General features: G+C 62.1%; 1 protein-coding gene across 1 annotated transcript in view; it reads left to right on the top strand.

Annotated features, from left to right (window-relative positions):
- The window catches only part of PTPRN2 (protein tyrosine phosphatase receptor type N2), a 595476-nt gene that overhangs the window by 19548 nt on the left and 562316 nt on the right, over window positions 1-13612 (top strand). Inside the window, exon 2 of the mRNA XM_076006762.1 lies at window positions 10843-10893. Within this exon, the coding sequence (XP_075862877.1) occupies window positions 10843-10893 (51 nt within the window). The remainder of the gene's footprint in view (window positions 1-10842; window positions 10894-13612) is intronic.

The raw sequence follows: 13612 nt of genomic DNA, 5'->3' as shown, positions 1-13612 counted from the left end.
AGCCCCAGCAGGTATCATGGGAGGCAGGACCACCCTGGTCCTCTTCCCTGCCCATGAGACACCCGCTGGCCTGTCCTCGGCCAGTCACTGCTTCCTGCCAGTCCACGCTGTGCAGGACTCGGCGTCCCCCTGGGGGCTCGGGGCTCAGGGCTTCGCAGTGGTCCACCTGGCGTGGCTATGCCTGGCTCCTCACACCCGGGACAGTCCCTCTGCTAAGTGGATCAGAGCAGCCCCTGCTGCGGGGAGACCACGCCCCATTCACAGGGAGACCAGGCCCCTTCCACGGGAGACCACACCCCTGCCTCGGGGGATACCATGCCCCTTCCATGGGAGACCACTGCTCCTGACTTGGGGAGACCACGCCTGTGCTGCAGAAGACCTGGCAGTGCCTCCGGGAGGGACACTGGCTGTCCCCCAGCCTCAGCGTGGGCTGCTGGCAGAATTTGAGACCTAAGCAAAATTGAGACCCCATCTCTACTAAAAATAGAAAAATTAGCCGGCCATGGTGACGCATGCCTGTAGTCCCAGCTACTGGGGAGGCTGAGGCAGGAGGATCACTTGAGCCCAGGAGTTGGAGGTTGCTGTGAGCGAGGCTGACCCCACAGCACTCTAGCCCGGGCAACACAGTGAGACTCTGACATTTCGAAGGACCCTCCACTGCCAGCAGGAGGGACATCCCAGACAAACCACCCAGAGAGCATCGCTCTGCACAGTTTGGCTCCCGGCTTGAGCCCGGGCCAGGCGCTGGGTGGGGAGGGGTCAGGGAGGGCCCAGGTGTGCGGGACCTGGGGTGGGTCTCACCAGCTGCTCCCCCGGCAGTAAGCGCCATGCGTTCTCTCTGCCGTGTGTCCAGATGGAAACCTGCTCGTGCTTAACACACACACGTTCACCTCGACGTCATCAATAACAGGGTTCTCACGTGCACTGTGTCGTTGATTTTGGGCTTTGTTTTGTGTCTTGTGCCGTGTTCTGTGTAGTCCCTCCCAGCCTGCGTCTTGGGCCTTTGGGGTTTAGACCAATGACTTTATCGTGTCGTTTCTCATCTTCCACTCGCGTTGTTCCTTCCCCTTTCTAAGATCGAAGACGTGTGTGACAGTGACTTTGTCATGATGAATCTGCTGGCTCCCAAGTCACCTGTCGGCGCTCAGGACAGGTGCACTGGCCCCTCGGGGGGAACCTGGCGTCTGACCCTCCGCCCCCGCGGCTTGGCATCCTGGCGCATTGGCGGGTGGGGCGGGTCTCCCTGTTGGGCGCTCGGGCTTGTCCTCGGAGCCCTGGGGAGGAGGGCTCGTGTGCAGAGCGTGTTGGGATATGTTGGGGTGTGCGTGTGCAGAGCATGTTGGAATATGTTGGGGCGTGTTGGGGCGTGCCAGGGCGTGTTGGGGTGTGCATGTGCAGAGCGTGTTGGAATATGTTGTGGCGTGTTGGGGCATGTTGGGGCCTGCCAGGGCGGGTCCTGGCGGGTCGAGGTCAGCAAAGATGTGAGTGTCAGACGAGGGAGAGAGGCCATGGGCCACCGTGGGGCCCGGACAGCCGGGAGGACGTGCTAGACAGGGGAGCGGTGAAATCCCTGCCATACGTTCAATCAAGCGGAATGGTAATTAAGCTGCGCTATTAGCGTCTGTCCCTGAGGACCGAGGGAGGCAGCACAGAGCTGCTGCTCCGGCAAGGCGGCGTCCTGCACGCGTCTGCGCCTACTGGGGTGCGGGAGGCGGCCCAGCCATCCCCCCTCCCGCCCCGAGTCCAGAAAGGGCCCCTGCTCGCAGTACCTGCGCCGCCCCCTTGCTGCCTCTGCGCCTGCACGACGGTTTTGTTCACGTCGCGGCTGCATGTTCTGCGTGGCAGGTGCCCAGGTACCGAAACCCCGGGCTCCAGACCCCTTCTTTGGGGAGCAGGTGCCGCCCTGCCCGCTCTGCGGGGGCGCCCTGGATGCTGGTGGGAGGCGCGAGCCGCCCGCTCCCCTGCGCGGCCCCGGCCCCGCTGTGTCAGAGCCCGTCCCTGGATGGTTCACGGCGAAGCCCTTGCAGGTCGAGAGCTGAGGCCAACAGGGCTGTCTGGAGGTGCCGACCACGGCCCGGGTCCACCCTCTGGGAGGCGGCGGCTCCTCACACGGGCCCGAAAGTCCCTTCCAGACTTTTCCAGGAGGCAGTGGCTCTGCTCTTGGGCTCCCTTCGGCCCTACGCCTCCCTCTCTGCGCGCCTGGCCCACGTCTCCCGGCCCCACTGCCTCCTTCTCTGCTGCAGCCCAGTCTCTTCTTCCTGCCCCGCGTGGATGCATCCACAGGTGAGCTACGTCTTGGCCAGGCTGTGCATTTCGCACGGCGCACCTGGGCGTCTTGGACAACAGACTGCGACTCTCACGGCTCTGCATTTGGGTCCGAGATCGCAGTTCTCTCTGCGGCTACAGGGGAGAGAATGTTCCAGGCCTCTCTCCACTCGGGACGTTTGACCTTGGGTGGTGGGTGGCTGGTGGACGCGCCGTCCCGGCCTCTGCCCTCACCCTCGAGCGGGCTCTCCCGGGTGTCCGTGTGCAGTTGTTCCTTTGCACGAGGACCCGTCCTGCTGGCCAGGGCCACCACCCTGATGACCCTCGAGCTGTGCAATGCGGCCCGACCTGCACGTGTCCATCCGTCTACACACGGGTGTTTCAACCAGAGGTAGGCGCAGGTGCGAGGGGTGTGAAGGCCACGCCCCCTGAGGGCTGACTGTTCCGGTGCCGGCTGGGGCTGTGAGCTGTGGGTTTGGTGCAGGCAAGGGTCCTGCCCCCACGTGTCCCTGCTCGTGGGGAATGAGCTCACGTTTACATTTCCTCCTGGAAGGAAGTGGGCGCCGGCACTCATCCATTCCTCGCCGGGGACGGTGTGGTTGAGCCGGGGAGGGGCGCGTCTGATCGCAGTGTCCCTAGAGAGCGGCTGCGGCTGCCCACGCTGGGGAGGGGCCGGGTCAGCATGGTGGTGACACAGGGTCGCAGGGCTCCGCCTGCAGAGCAGGCGCTCGGGCTGTACGGCTCATGCGTGTCTGAAACTGCACCTGGACTTGAGGTCCAGGTCACGTCTAACGGCAGGAAGGTCCCTACATGCGGGGGCCGGGCAGCCCCGCCCTGGGAGTGCTGAGTGGCTGTGCAGTTCGCGTCTGAGGCCGCTGTGGGTATAAAGACCCCGGTGTGCCACTGCCGAGGGACTTTGACTTAGGACATGTGTCGTCTGACTGAGAGGTTGGAGACCGGTAGAATTTCAGTGTGACTAGATGTGATTTTAGAAGTTAGGTCCCATTTCGCAGATGAGAAATCCAAAGTCTGGGAAGGTCAGACGACTTGTCTGTGTCACACAGCTGGTTAGGGACCAGCCGGACTCCAGCGGGGGCTGGGACCACCCGGGGTGGGGAGTGGGAATCTGTGTGTCTGTGGTTCTGGGTGACTCCGTGGCGGGAAGCCACGTCACAGGAGCGTGACCAGAGCAGCAGGGATTCAGAAACTGGTCGAATCCCCCTCCTGTGTCTTGTCCCAGGGAACCCGGGCGGAGCGTTGTGGGTCTGCGTGGTGCCCCCGGGAATCCTTCACCGCGTCCTTACGTGGCAGGGACGGTCGTCGGATTCGGAAGCCGGGACACGCTCAGGGTTACCTGGCTGGTCGTGGCCAAGGCAGGGTTTGCATTTTCTGACAATGTGCTGCTCTGTCGTTTTTTGTATTTTTGTTTCTATTGGTTGTACTTTTTTTTTTTTGAAATCCAGGAACTGTAATCGTTTTGTGACCACTTCGGGACCAGCATGGACTATAGTTGGCAGCTGCAGATGGCCGCACACAGCGACTTTAGCTGACAGCTGTGATATGACTTTTCTAATTTTTCATTTATCAAAATAACATTGTGAACATTAAAAAATAACATAATGAAGACATATACGTATATGTTACCTATTCTGATTTACATGACAAGTAAAGCTGCCTGTAAAGTAAAACAAGCTTTAAGTGCTTCAAAGCTTTCCTCATCACACAAGAGCAAAACGGATTTGTTGTTGATGCAGAGCACAGACTACCGTGCGGACTGTGAGTGCCGGCTGTGGGCAAGGTTTTGAGGCCGGTGAGCGCCGTACCAAAGTGGTTAAAAAAAACATGCTTCTTTAAATTGCACCGTTGCCATGACGCAGAACTGAAGTCCGTGCAGCTGGGAGAATCCGCTTGGAGCCACCGCAGCCCCGGCAGAGGCCTTTCCCTTCCGCGAGGGCCCTGGGGCATGTGCGTGAGAGGCTCTCACGTGGAAAGTGGGGACCTGCTGCAGGCGTCCAGGAAAGACTGGTCTAGAAACCGTCTGCTGAGGAGCATGAATTGTAAAACAATTCACGCTCTTAAGGAGGACTCAAAGCCTAGACCGACGTGGATGGCAATTCCCAGGGAGGGGTGCGTCCTCAACCTTTTGTATCTCAGTGCTGGGGGAATTTCACGGAGTTGGAATCTTTCTTCCGGTCTCCCACTGGCTGCTCCTCTCTGTCCTGCAGGGCCAGTGGGACCCGGCTGTGACGTATCTGTCCAAGGTCCCAAGTGGTATTTTTCTTTCCTTTTTTTTTTTGAGACAGAGTCTCACTGTGTTGCCCAGGCTAGAGTGCCGTGGCGTCAGCCTAGCTCACAGCAACCTCAGACTCCTGGGCTTCAAGCAATCCTCCTGCCACAGCCTCCCGAGTAGCTGGGATTACAGGCATGTGCCACGATGCCCGGCTAATTTTTTCTATATATTTTTAGTTGGCCAATTAATTTCTTTTTATTTTTTAGTAGAGATGGGGTCTCGTTCTTGCTCAGGCTGGTTTCAAACTCCTGACCTTGAGCACTCCTCCTGCCTCGGCCTCCCAGATTGCTAGGATTACAGGCGTGAGCCGCCGCGCCCGGCCCCGAGTGGCATTTTTCTTTAGGAGACTGGAGTTCTCCGGCCTCCGTGGTGTGACTCTCCCCCTGCAAGGCGCTGGGAAGGGGCAGCTTTATGGCTGGAAAATGCTTTTCTCCCTTGGCGTCGCTGTGGTTTTGCAGGGAGAGATGACAACGTTGAGCTGGGAACAGCTCAGGAGTTTTAGAAACCGTTCTGTGTCGCCTCCGAGAAGCTCATTAAACCGAAACGTCCCCATGGCACGTGTCCCACTCGGAACTCCTGTGCTTGGCAGAATGGTAATTACACCGAACGGGAAAAATTGGTTTCAGTCTAATGACAAGTGAGGCCGGGAACACAATGAGAGCAGATGGGTGTGATTTGCAGAGCGCCACGGCGCCGGCATGGCACAGGCGGCGGCTGCAGAGGGAGCCGGCGTGCGGGCGACCCTGTTCTTCTCTGAGTGAGTCACTTCCTTCACCTGCCACTCGGGGCGGGAGGACGTCCTTACACTTGTGGAAATAGGACCCCAATGGTAACAGGGGCGTTGGAGAAAAAGGGGCGTTTTCTCCCCTGGGGACAGTCTGTGGCCCCTGGACGATGTTTCTGAGACAGGGTTTGGCTCTGTCCCCAGGCTGGAGTGGCCTCATCGCAACCCCAGACTTCCGGGCTCAAGCGATCCTCCCGCCTGGGCCTCCCAGTGCCATGATCACCGGTGTGAGCCACCGCGCCCAGCCACCACTGGATTCTTCAATGTCTCTAGGATGAAGGTCCAGAACCATCCAGACCAGCACGGAGAACGCTGGTCCAGCCTGAGACCCTCAGGGCAGCCACAGCGCCGTGCCCCGGGCCCCTTGAGTGGGCAGGGCTGGCAGGGAAGGAGCGCGTGCCCGAGCGTCTGTGACTTATTTGTAGAGCAGCTCTGCTCTCGGGAGGGATAGCCAGCCAGTGTCCGGCTGAGTGCGGCTGGGCTGGGACAGCTGGAGAACCCCACACTCACGGGGTAGGTGTGCATGCGCTGGCTGTGGGTGCTGAGGGCCGTCTTTGCCATTTTCTTCCCCTTCCCACCTAAGATCCAGAGTGCCCTCCAGGTTTGCAGTGACTTTAAACTCTGGCAGTAGGCCGGGCGCGGTGGCTCATGCCTGTACTCCCAGCACTCTGGGAGGCCAAGGTGGAAGGATCGCTCAGGGTCAGGAGTTCGAGACCAGCCTGAGCAAGAGTGAGACTCTGTCTCTACTAAAAAAAAAATAGAAAGAAATTAACTTGACTACTGAAAATTTATAGAAAAAATCAGCCGGGCATGGTGGCACATGCCTGTTGTCCCAGCTACTTGGGAGGCTGAGGCAGGAGGATCGCTTGAGCCCAGGAGTTTGAGGTTGCTGTGAGCAAGGCTGATGCCACGGCACTCACTCTATCCCTGGCAACAAGAGTGAGACTCTGTCTCAATAAATCAATAAATAAAATAAAAAATAAAATAAATAAAAAATAAAATAAAAAGTAAAAAATAAGACAAAAAATAAAAATATAAATAAATAAATAAATAAATAATATATAAAATAAAACTAAAAAATAAAATAAAATAAAAAATATAAAATAAAAAAATGAAGTAAACTCAGGCAGTTCCCGGTACTGGTGAAGGCGCTGGGCAGCGCCCGGCTGGGGCGACTCTGCGGCTGTCCTGCGCCGTAGTCCGGGGACTCCGCGATGTGGGCAGTGGGGGTGGGGTGGTTCGAAACTGCCCCTGGATGACGAATGTCCTGGAGCCGAGTTGCGTGTCCTCAGCCCCTCTGAGCCCCAGAGTGCACGGCGCCCGCCTTGTCTGTCCTGGGGGCCGATGGTGGCCCTCCGCATGGCCGCCTGCTTTTCCTGCCACCCCAGGAGCCTGGAGTCCTGTTTTCCCTCCCTGTTGACTGGCAGGTCCGCCTGCTGCGGGAGGTGGAACCCAAGCCTTTCCCGGCCAGTCCCGACTGCGCTGAGTTAACGTTTCTGCTTCCTCCCGTGGCTGAGCAGGGAAACGCGGCCCGCCAAGGCGCGTGCTGGCGTTTGCATGTCCAGGCCCCATCTCCAGCCCCTCAAGCGCCGCCGTCCCGGCCGGGTGGCCCCACGAGTGTCTGTTGAGTCCTGTGTTATGGACGGCGCAGCAGGAACTAGGCAGACCCGCCTCTGCCCTGCGCAGTCTCGTCTCCTCGTTTGGAGGACCGAGCCATGAAGCGGTGACAGCGCGGGGCGCCGCATGCGTGGGAAGGGAGGCTGGGGCCTGGGCGGTGTCATCGCAGGGGCCCTGCTCAGCCGGGAACCGGAGGCGCGTGAGGCCTTCCAGGAGGAGGCGCCGCGCTGGCGCGGCAGGGTCAGTGGAGCCTCTGGGTCGCGCAGAGAGGGAGGAGCCGCGGGCACGGGGGCAGCAGGTGCGCAGCTCCACCGGCGCGCTGACTGCAGCCCCGGCTTGGAATGGACGTGGAGACGCCACAGGGCCAGCCCTGACTGCGCACAGTTGCGCCGCCTCTTCGCGTTTTGAGACGGGGAGGGAAGGGAGAGCAGAGCGTGAGCGACAGGCGGTTGGCTCTTCCCGTGGACCGTCCCCCCACAGGACACGGGCCCTGCGTGGATGCTCCCGGGCGATGGGGCTCTCGGGGCAGGTCTGTCTGCTCCTCGCGGAGACCTGGGTCTGTTTCCAGCAGGAGGAGAGAAAAGAGGCGCTGAGATGGCGACAAGATACCGCTCGGTTTCCGAGAAGACACAGAGGAAGCAGAATGTAAACTGAAAGGATCAGGGCGTGTGCGTGTTATATGTGCCCACATGTGTGCATGTGTACTTGTCACACGTGTGTGCATGTATATGTACAGGTGCACGTGTGCACTTGTGTATGTGTGCGCACATGTATGAGTATTCATCATAGACGTGTGTGCATGTATATGTACAGGTGCATGAGTGTGCACATGTGTATATGTGTCCACATATGCGCACATGTATGACTGTGCATGTGGGTATGTATGCATATGCCCATGTGTGTACACACGTGTGTGTGCATGTGTGTGCATGTGTACCTGCACCTGTGTGCTGAAGCTGGAGGGAGAGCCGTGGACACAGAATGGGGAGGAGCCCTGTGCTCTGTGGCCCTGCTCTGGGTGTGTGGCCAAAGGAACAGTTTGGGAATTCTGGAAGTGTCCAACTTCTCATGGGACGGTGTGGACGACACGTGGCAGTTAAGGCTCTAGTTCCAAGTGTGGGCGCCACACAGGCAAGGGCCCAGGGGCCGCTGCGGACTGTCCTTGTGGACTTAGCACTCAGCCTCAGAACGACGTGCGGACTTCGGCGTGGACCGTCCACAAGCGCTGACCAGCATGCAGGTCCAGGGGGCTCCCACGTGCCTGGCAGGGGCGCAGGGGCCGGTTTGCGGAGGGAGCGAGTCTGAGGCGTGGGGAGCAGGGTCTGCCTGGGAAAGAACCTTAGTGATTTATAGTCATAATTCCTCTTAGTCGGTGGCTGGTATTTGAAGTGAATTATGTTCTTTCTCAATTTTAGAGCAAACGACACAAGTAAGTCAGCAGTGAAATTAGCACACTGGCAGAAACACACATAACACTGGCAACGCAGCAACGAGCACCTTGAAACGTCACCGTTACCTTTGCCTTTTCCCCAGGAGAGCCGGGGGTTTCCTCTGTGTCCCAGAACGGGCCAGCTGGGCACTCGCCGGTCCCGGTGGCCTTCCCAGGTGGGGGTCCAGAGTCTCCTCCGGGTCACAAGCGTGTTCAGCGTGACGAAAGCAGAGACGGGAGCCACACAGGGGCCTCTTCCCCGTGCCTTCTCTGGCAGAATTCTGTCACCTGTCACCTGCACAAGACACCTTCAGAGTTGGAACTCGAGTCTCCCGCCTGCGCCGTGTGCCCACGTGTGTCCCCATGTGTGTCCTTGCGTCCCACCTTCCCTGTCTTGTGGCACCAGATCTGCTCTGTAGGGTCCCTGGGCCGCGCCCCGTGGTGCCACCTTGGCCAGGTGCAGAGACACCGTCCGGCTCCCCGACTGCACCTCTAGATCCCGCACGGCCACGTCCCCGTCCATGGCCCTGCATGACCACGTCCCCGTCCACAGGCTGCGACCCTCTGTGTGCCTCAGTGGCCGCGGGTGCTGAGCCTGTGAGGGTCTCCGAGACGCTAAGTGTGTCTGAGGCTGGAGGAGCCAGGCGACTCTCTGGCGCTCCCCGCCGCGGTGGAGTCTCAGAACCACGGTCCTCATGGCCGGTTCTCGTGGCCATCTGCCCCCAGCCGGGCGCAGACGTGCATCAGAGGAAGAAACGACTCTCGAGCGGGGTGGGGGCTGGGGAGCAGCGTGCGCCGGCGCCACAGGTCTGGGCCGGCCCCCTCGGGGCAGGCCACGGACGCTCCGGGGTTAAGGAGTGATGGATGCACCGTTGCCACGGAGTCACGCCCTGACTCCAGGAGACGAGACCCGTGCTGGGAGTGGACCTGCTGTTCTCAGTGGCCGCCTGCAGTGTGCAGGGCTGGGCCGGGGACCCCTCCCGCCTCCAGTTGGAGGGGGGAGAACCGCGCAGAGGCCCACAGCCACCCGGGGAGGGTTCTTGACGCCACCCAGGGACAGCGTGAGACGCTTCCTCCTGCCACTCCCTGGCGGTTCTGGGCAGGGTTTTCCCGTGTCCTCTGCAGGTCCCCGCTCTGCGCCCTGCTCAGCCCGCACTGGTTCAATGTGGCCGGACGCCCAGCCGTGGGGACGTCATTCCAGCCCCTCTAGAGCACACTAAACTTCAGAGTAGCTCAGGACTTCAGAGTCCTCAGCGATGGACGCCGTCTCTGGCCTGTCTGCTCTTCTGTTCTTTCCTTCACCTCCACTCCCGCCGTGGGCCAGGCAGGGAGACAGGGCAGGAGGCAAAACGAGAATTTACGTGGCTCCTACATGCAAGAATCCCATAGTCAGGCGAGGACGATGCGTCTTTGGGTTGACAGTCACAGCAGTGTGGGGACCCAACCTCTCTGGGAATAGGGGCCGGTTTCTTGGAAGACAGTTATCCACAGATGGTGGGAGGGGGGCCAGGGCTCAAGCCGTGACGCGTGGCCTCGGTCCCTGACAGGCTGTGGACGGGTGCGGGGCTGTGGCCTGGGGCTTGGGGACGGCAGCCCTCATGCCTTCCCCGGGCAGGGCTGGTCTGCCAGGACGGTCGTGGGGACTTGTGGACGGGTCTCGGGGGATGAGTAGGAGTTCGTCAGCTGGACACGCAGGGACAAAGGCGCTGTGCTTTGGCGGGAACGTGTGCTCAGCCTGGCGGGGAGGCACAGTGTGTTCAGAGCGCCCCCAGTCTGGTTGGTGCGCAGCCCTCCGCTGGGGCAGGCGTGGCTGCAGCAGGTCGGGCCTGGGGCCCCTTTCTCGTGGCTCCTGCTCACACCCCAGCCTGACATGGCTCGTCCCCGGGCTCTGTGTCCTCAGCGTCCTTTCTCCAGGTGCGAGCCAGGCACGAGCCCCGGCCCCTAGATGGGCAACGCACCTGGCGCCGTCTCCCCTTCACGCCTCGCAAGCTTTCCCGCGTCCTCCTGGTGGGGACTGCCCTGCGAGGTGTCCACGGGGCTCCTTTTCCTCCTCTTCCTCCTCCCCTCCCCTCTGGGCAGTGGCCACCGTTGGCTTCTGATGGTGCCCGGCTCTGCGTGGATCAGCGTCCGCCCCTGGCCTCTCGCTCTCCGCTCCCCGCGTGGGGCGCCCGAGGTGTGCGTCCGGCATGGGGCGCTGGAGAGAAGGACCCGGAAACCCGTCGTCTCTGTCTCTCGTGCTGATGCGGACGGCAAACTCCGCCCCAGCCAGGCAGCTCGGCGCGCAGACCGGGGCCGGGACCCGCCTGTGCCAACGGGGCGGAGCGGAGCGGGCCCGCGTGCGCAGTCTGGGAGCGCCCGGGCCAGGGCGGCCCGCCTGTGGCCGCACGTCCCTTGGAGACGCCGGCCGCCCAGGCCCTTCCCGCCGCGCTGACCTGTCTCTCCTCTGTTTCCCGCCAGGCTGCCTGCTGGAGGACGGCGTCTGCGGCCCGGCGGAGCTCTGCGTGGACGGTGAGTGCCACTCGCGCCGGCCGGCGCGGCTGCTGCCCGGTGTCCGCCTCTCTCCTGCCGGCCGAGCCGCGCCGCGCCAGGCTGTCTCCAAGCCGGGACGAGCGTGTTAAGGGGAGGAAAGGCGAGGTCGGCGCGGGCGGGGGATCGCGTTCCTCACACGCGTGTGCCGCGTCTGCCGCGCGTTCCAGACTGCGGGTGGCGGGGAGAGCGGGTCCCTCGCTGCCCTTTTGTTTCTCCGCCACCCTCCGCCCGGGTTTGCTCTGCGGGTCGGCAAACGCGTTATCCCTTGAGCCGCGATTTTCCTGTCTCGTCAGGCGGGTGAGAAACAGGCTCCCGCTTTCTCCGTGTTTCTGGGTCGGGGTGGGGGAGCCAGGCGTGGAGCCCCTGCCACGTGGACGCGCCTTGGGGACTCGGCGCCCCGGGGCAGATGCGAGTCACGGGCCGCCCGCGGTGTGAGGAGGCTCCTGAGGAACGAGCGAAGGCGCGGAGGGAGCGGGTGGGGACAGGCGGGCCTTGGGGACGCGGTACTCTGGGCACATGGCAGACACGGGGCGCCCGAGGTGTGAGGAGGCTCCCGAGGAAGGAGCGGAAGGCGCAGAGGGAGCGGGGTGGGGACAGGCGGGCCTTGGAGACGCGGTGCTCTGGGCACATGCGAGACACGGGTCGCCCGCGGTGTGAGGAGGCTCCCGAGGAAGGAGCGGAAGGCGCAGAGGGAGCGGGGTGGGGACAGGCGGGCCTTGGGGACGCGGCGCTCTGGGCACATGCGAGACTCGGCCACCCGCGGTGTGAGGAGGCTCCCGAGGAAGGAGCGGAAGGCGCAGAGGGAGCGGGGTGGGGACAGGCGGGCCTTGGGGACGCGGTGCTCTGGGCACATGCGAGACACGGGTCGCCCGCGGTGTGAGGAGGCTCACGAGGAACAAGGAGGGAGCGGGGTGGGGACAGGCGGGCCTTGGGGACGCGGTGCTCTGGGCACATGCGAGACACGGGTCGCCCGCGGTGTGAGGAGGCTCATGAGGAACAAGCGAAGGCGCGGAGGGAGCGGGGTGGGGACAGGCGGGCCTTGGGGACGCGGTGCTCTGGGCACATGGCAGAAACGGGGCGCCCGCGGTGTGAGGAGGCTCCCGAGGAAGGAGTGGAAGGCGCGGAGGGAGCGGGGTGGGGACAGGCGGGCCTTGGGGACGCGGTGCTCTGGGAACATGGCAGACACGGGTCGCCCGCGGTGTGAGGAGGCTCCCAAGGAACAAGCGAAGGCGCGGAGGGAGCGGGGTGGGGACAGGCGGGCCTTGGGGACGCGGTGCTCTGGGCACGTGTGAGACACGGGCCGCCCGCGGTGTGAGGAGGCTCACGAGGAACAAGGAGGGAGCGGGGTGGGGACAGGCGGGCCTTGGGGACGCGGCGCTCTGGGCACATGGCAGACACGGGCCGCCCGCGGTGTGAGGAGGCTCACGAGGAACAAGCGAAGGCGCGGAGGGAGCGGGGTGGGGACAGGCGGGCCTTGGGGACGCGGTGCTCTGGGCACATGGCAGAAACGGGGCCGCCGGCGGTGTGAGGAGGCTCCCGAGGAAGGAGTGGAAGGCGCGGAGGGAGCGGGGTGGGGACAGGCGGGCCTTGGGGACGCGGCGCTCTGGGCACATGGCAGACACGGGCCGCCGGCGGTGTGAGGAGGCTCACGAGGAACAAGCGAAGGCGCGGAGGGAGCGGGGTGGGGACAGGCGGGCCTTGGGGACGCGGCGCTCTGGGCACATGGCAGACACGGGCCGCCGGCGGTGTGAGGAGGCTCACGAGGAACAAGCGAAGGCGCGGAGGGAGCGGGGTGGGGACAGGCGGGCCTTGGGGACGCGGCGCTCTGAGCACATGGCAGACACGGGCCGCCCGCGGTGTGAGGAGGCTCACGAGGAACAAGCGAAGGCGCGGAGGGAGCGGGGTGGGGACAGGCGGCCGCGGGCGCCCTGCCCCCCGGTGCCGACCTGGCGTTCAGAGACGCACTGTGGGGGTCGCAGAGCCCAGAGCACACCTGAAACCCCCGGACCCTCCACTTGGCAAGGGTGGACTGTATGGTGTGTGGATTATATTTCAGGAAAGTTGTGTTTTTTTTGTAAGAGAAAAAAAAACTGAAGATGTAATTAAACAAGGAGGTCAGACGGAACAGCTGAGGACCTGGCGGGAGGACAACGCTACCTTGGAGCAACCGCGTGTGGGGTCCCCGGTGGGTGGGCTCCCTCCCGCGATGTTCTCACGTCGTTGGGAGTGAGGGCTCTACCCACTGGGCACGGACCCCCACCCACGAGCACAGCTTTCCTCCCAAGATGAAGGAGCCGCTCCAGAAAACAGCCGGCTCCCGCCCGAGGCCCAGTCCCCATGGGACCAGGGCACGAGGGACAGACTTTGTCCAAATACAGAACGTTTTCCCAGCTCTTTTATTTATTTATTTTTTTAATTAGGGTCTCACTTTGTTGTCCAGGCTACAGTGAGTGCCATGGCGTCAGCCTAGCTCACAGCAACCTCAAATTCCTGGGCTCAAGTGATCCTTCTGCCTCAGCCTCCTGAGTAGCTGGGATTACAGGCATGCGCCACCATGCCTGGCTAATTTTTATTTATATTTTTAGTTGTCCAGCTAGTTTCTTTCTATTTTTAGTAGAGACAGGGTCTTGCTCTTGCTCAGGCTGGTCTTGAACTCCAGAGCTCAAATGATCCACCGGCCTCGGCCTCCCAGAGTGCT

This window comes from Microcebus murinus, chromosome 9, assembly GCF_040939455.1.
Source record: "Microcebus murinus isolate Inina chromosome 9, M.murinus_Inina_mat1.0, whole genome shotgun sequence".
NCBI lineage: Eukaryota > Metazoa > Chordata > Mammalia > Primates > Cheirogaleidae > Microcebus > Microcebus murinus.
The sequence above is the reverse complement of the archived record's forward strand: the minus strand, read 5'-3'. Positions and strand labels throughout refer to the sequence as shown.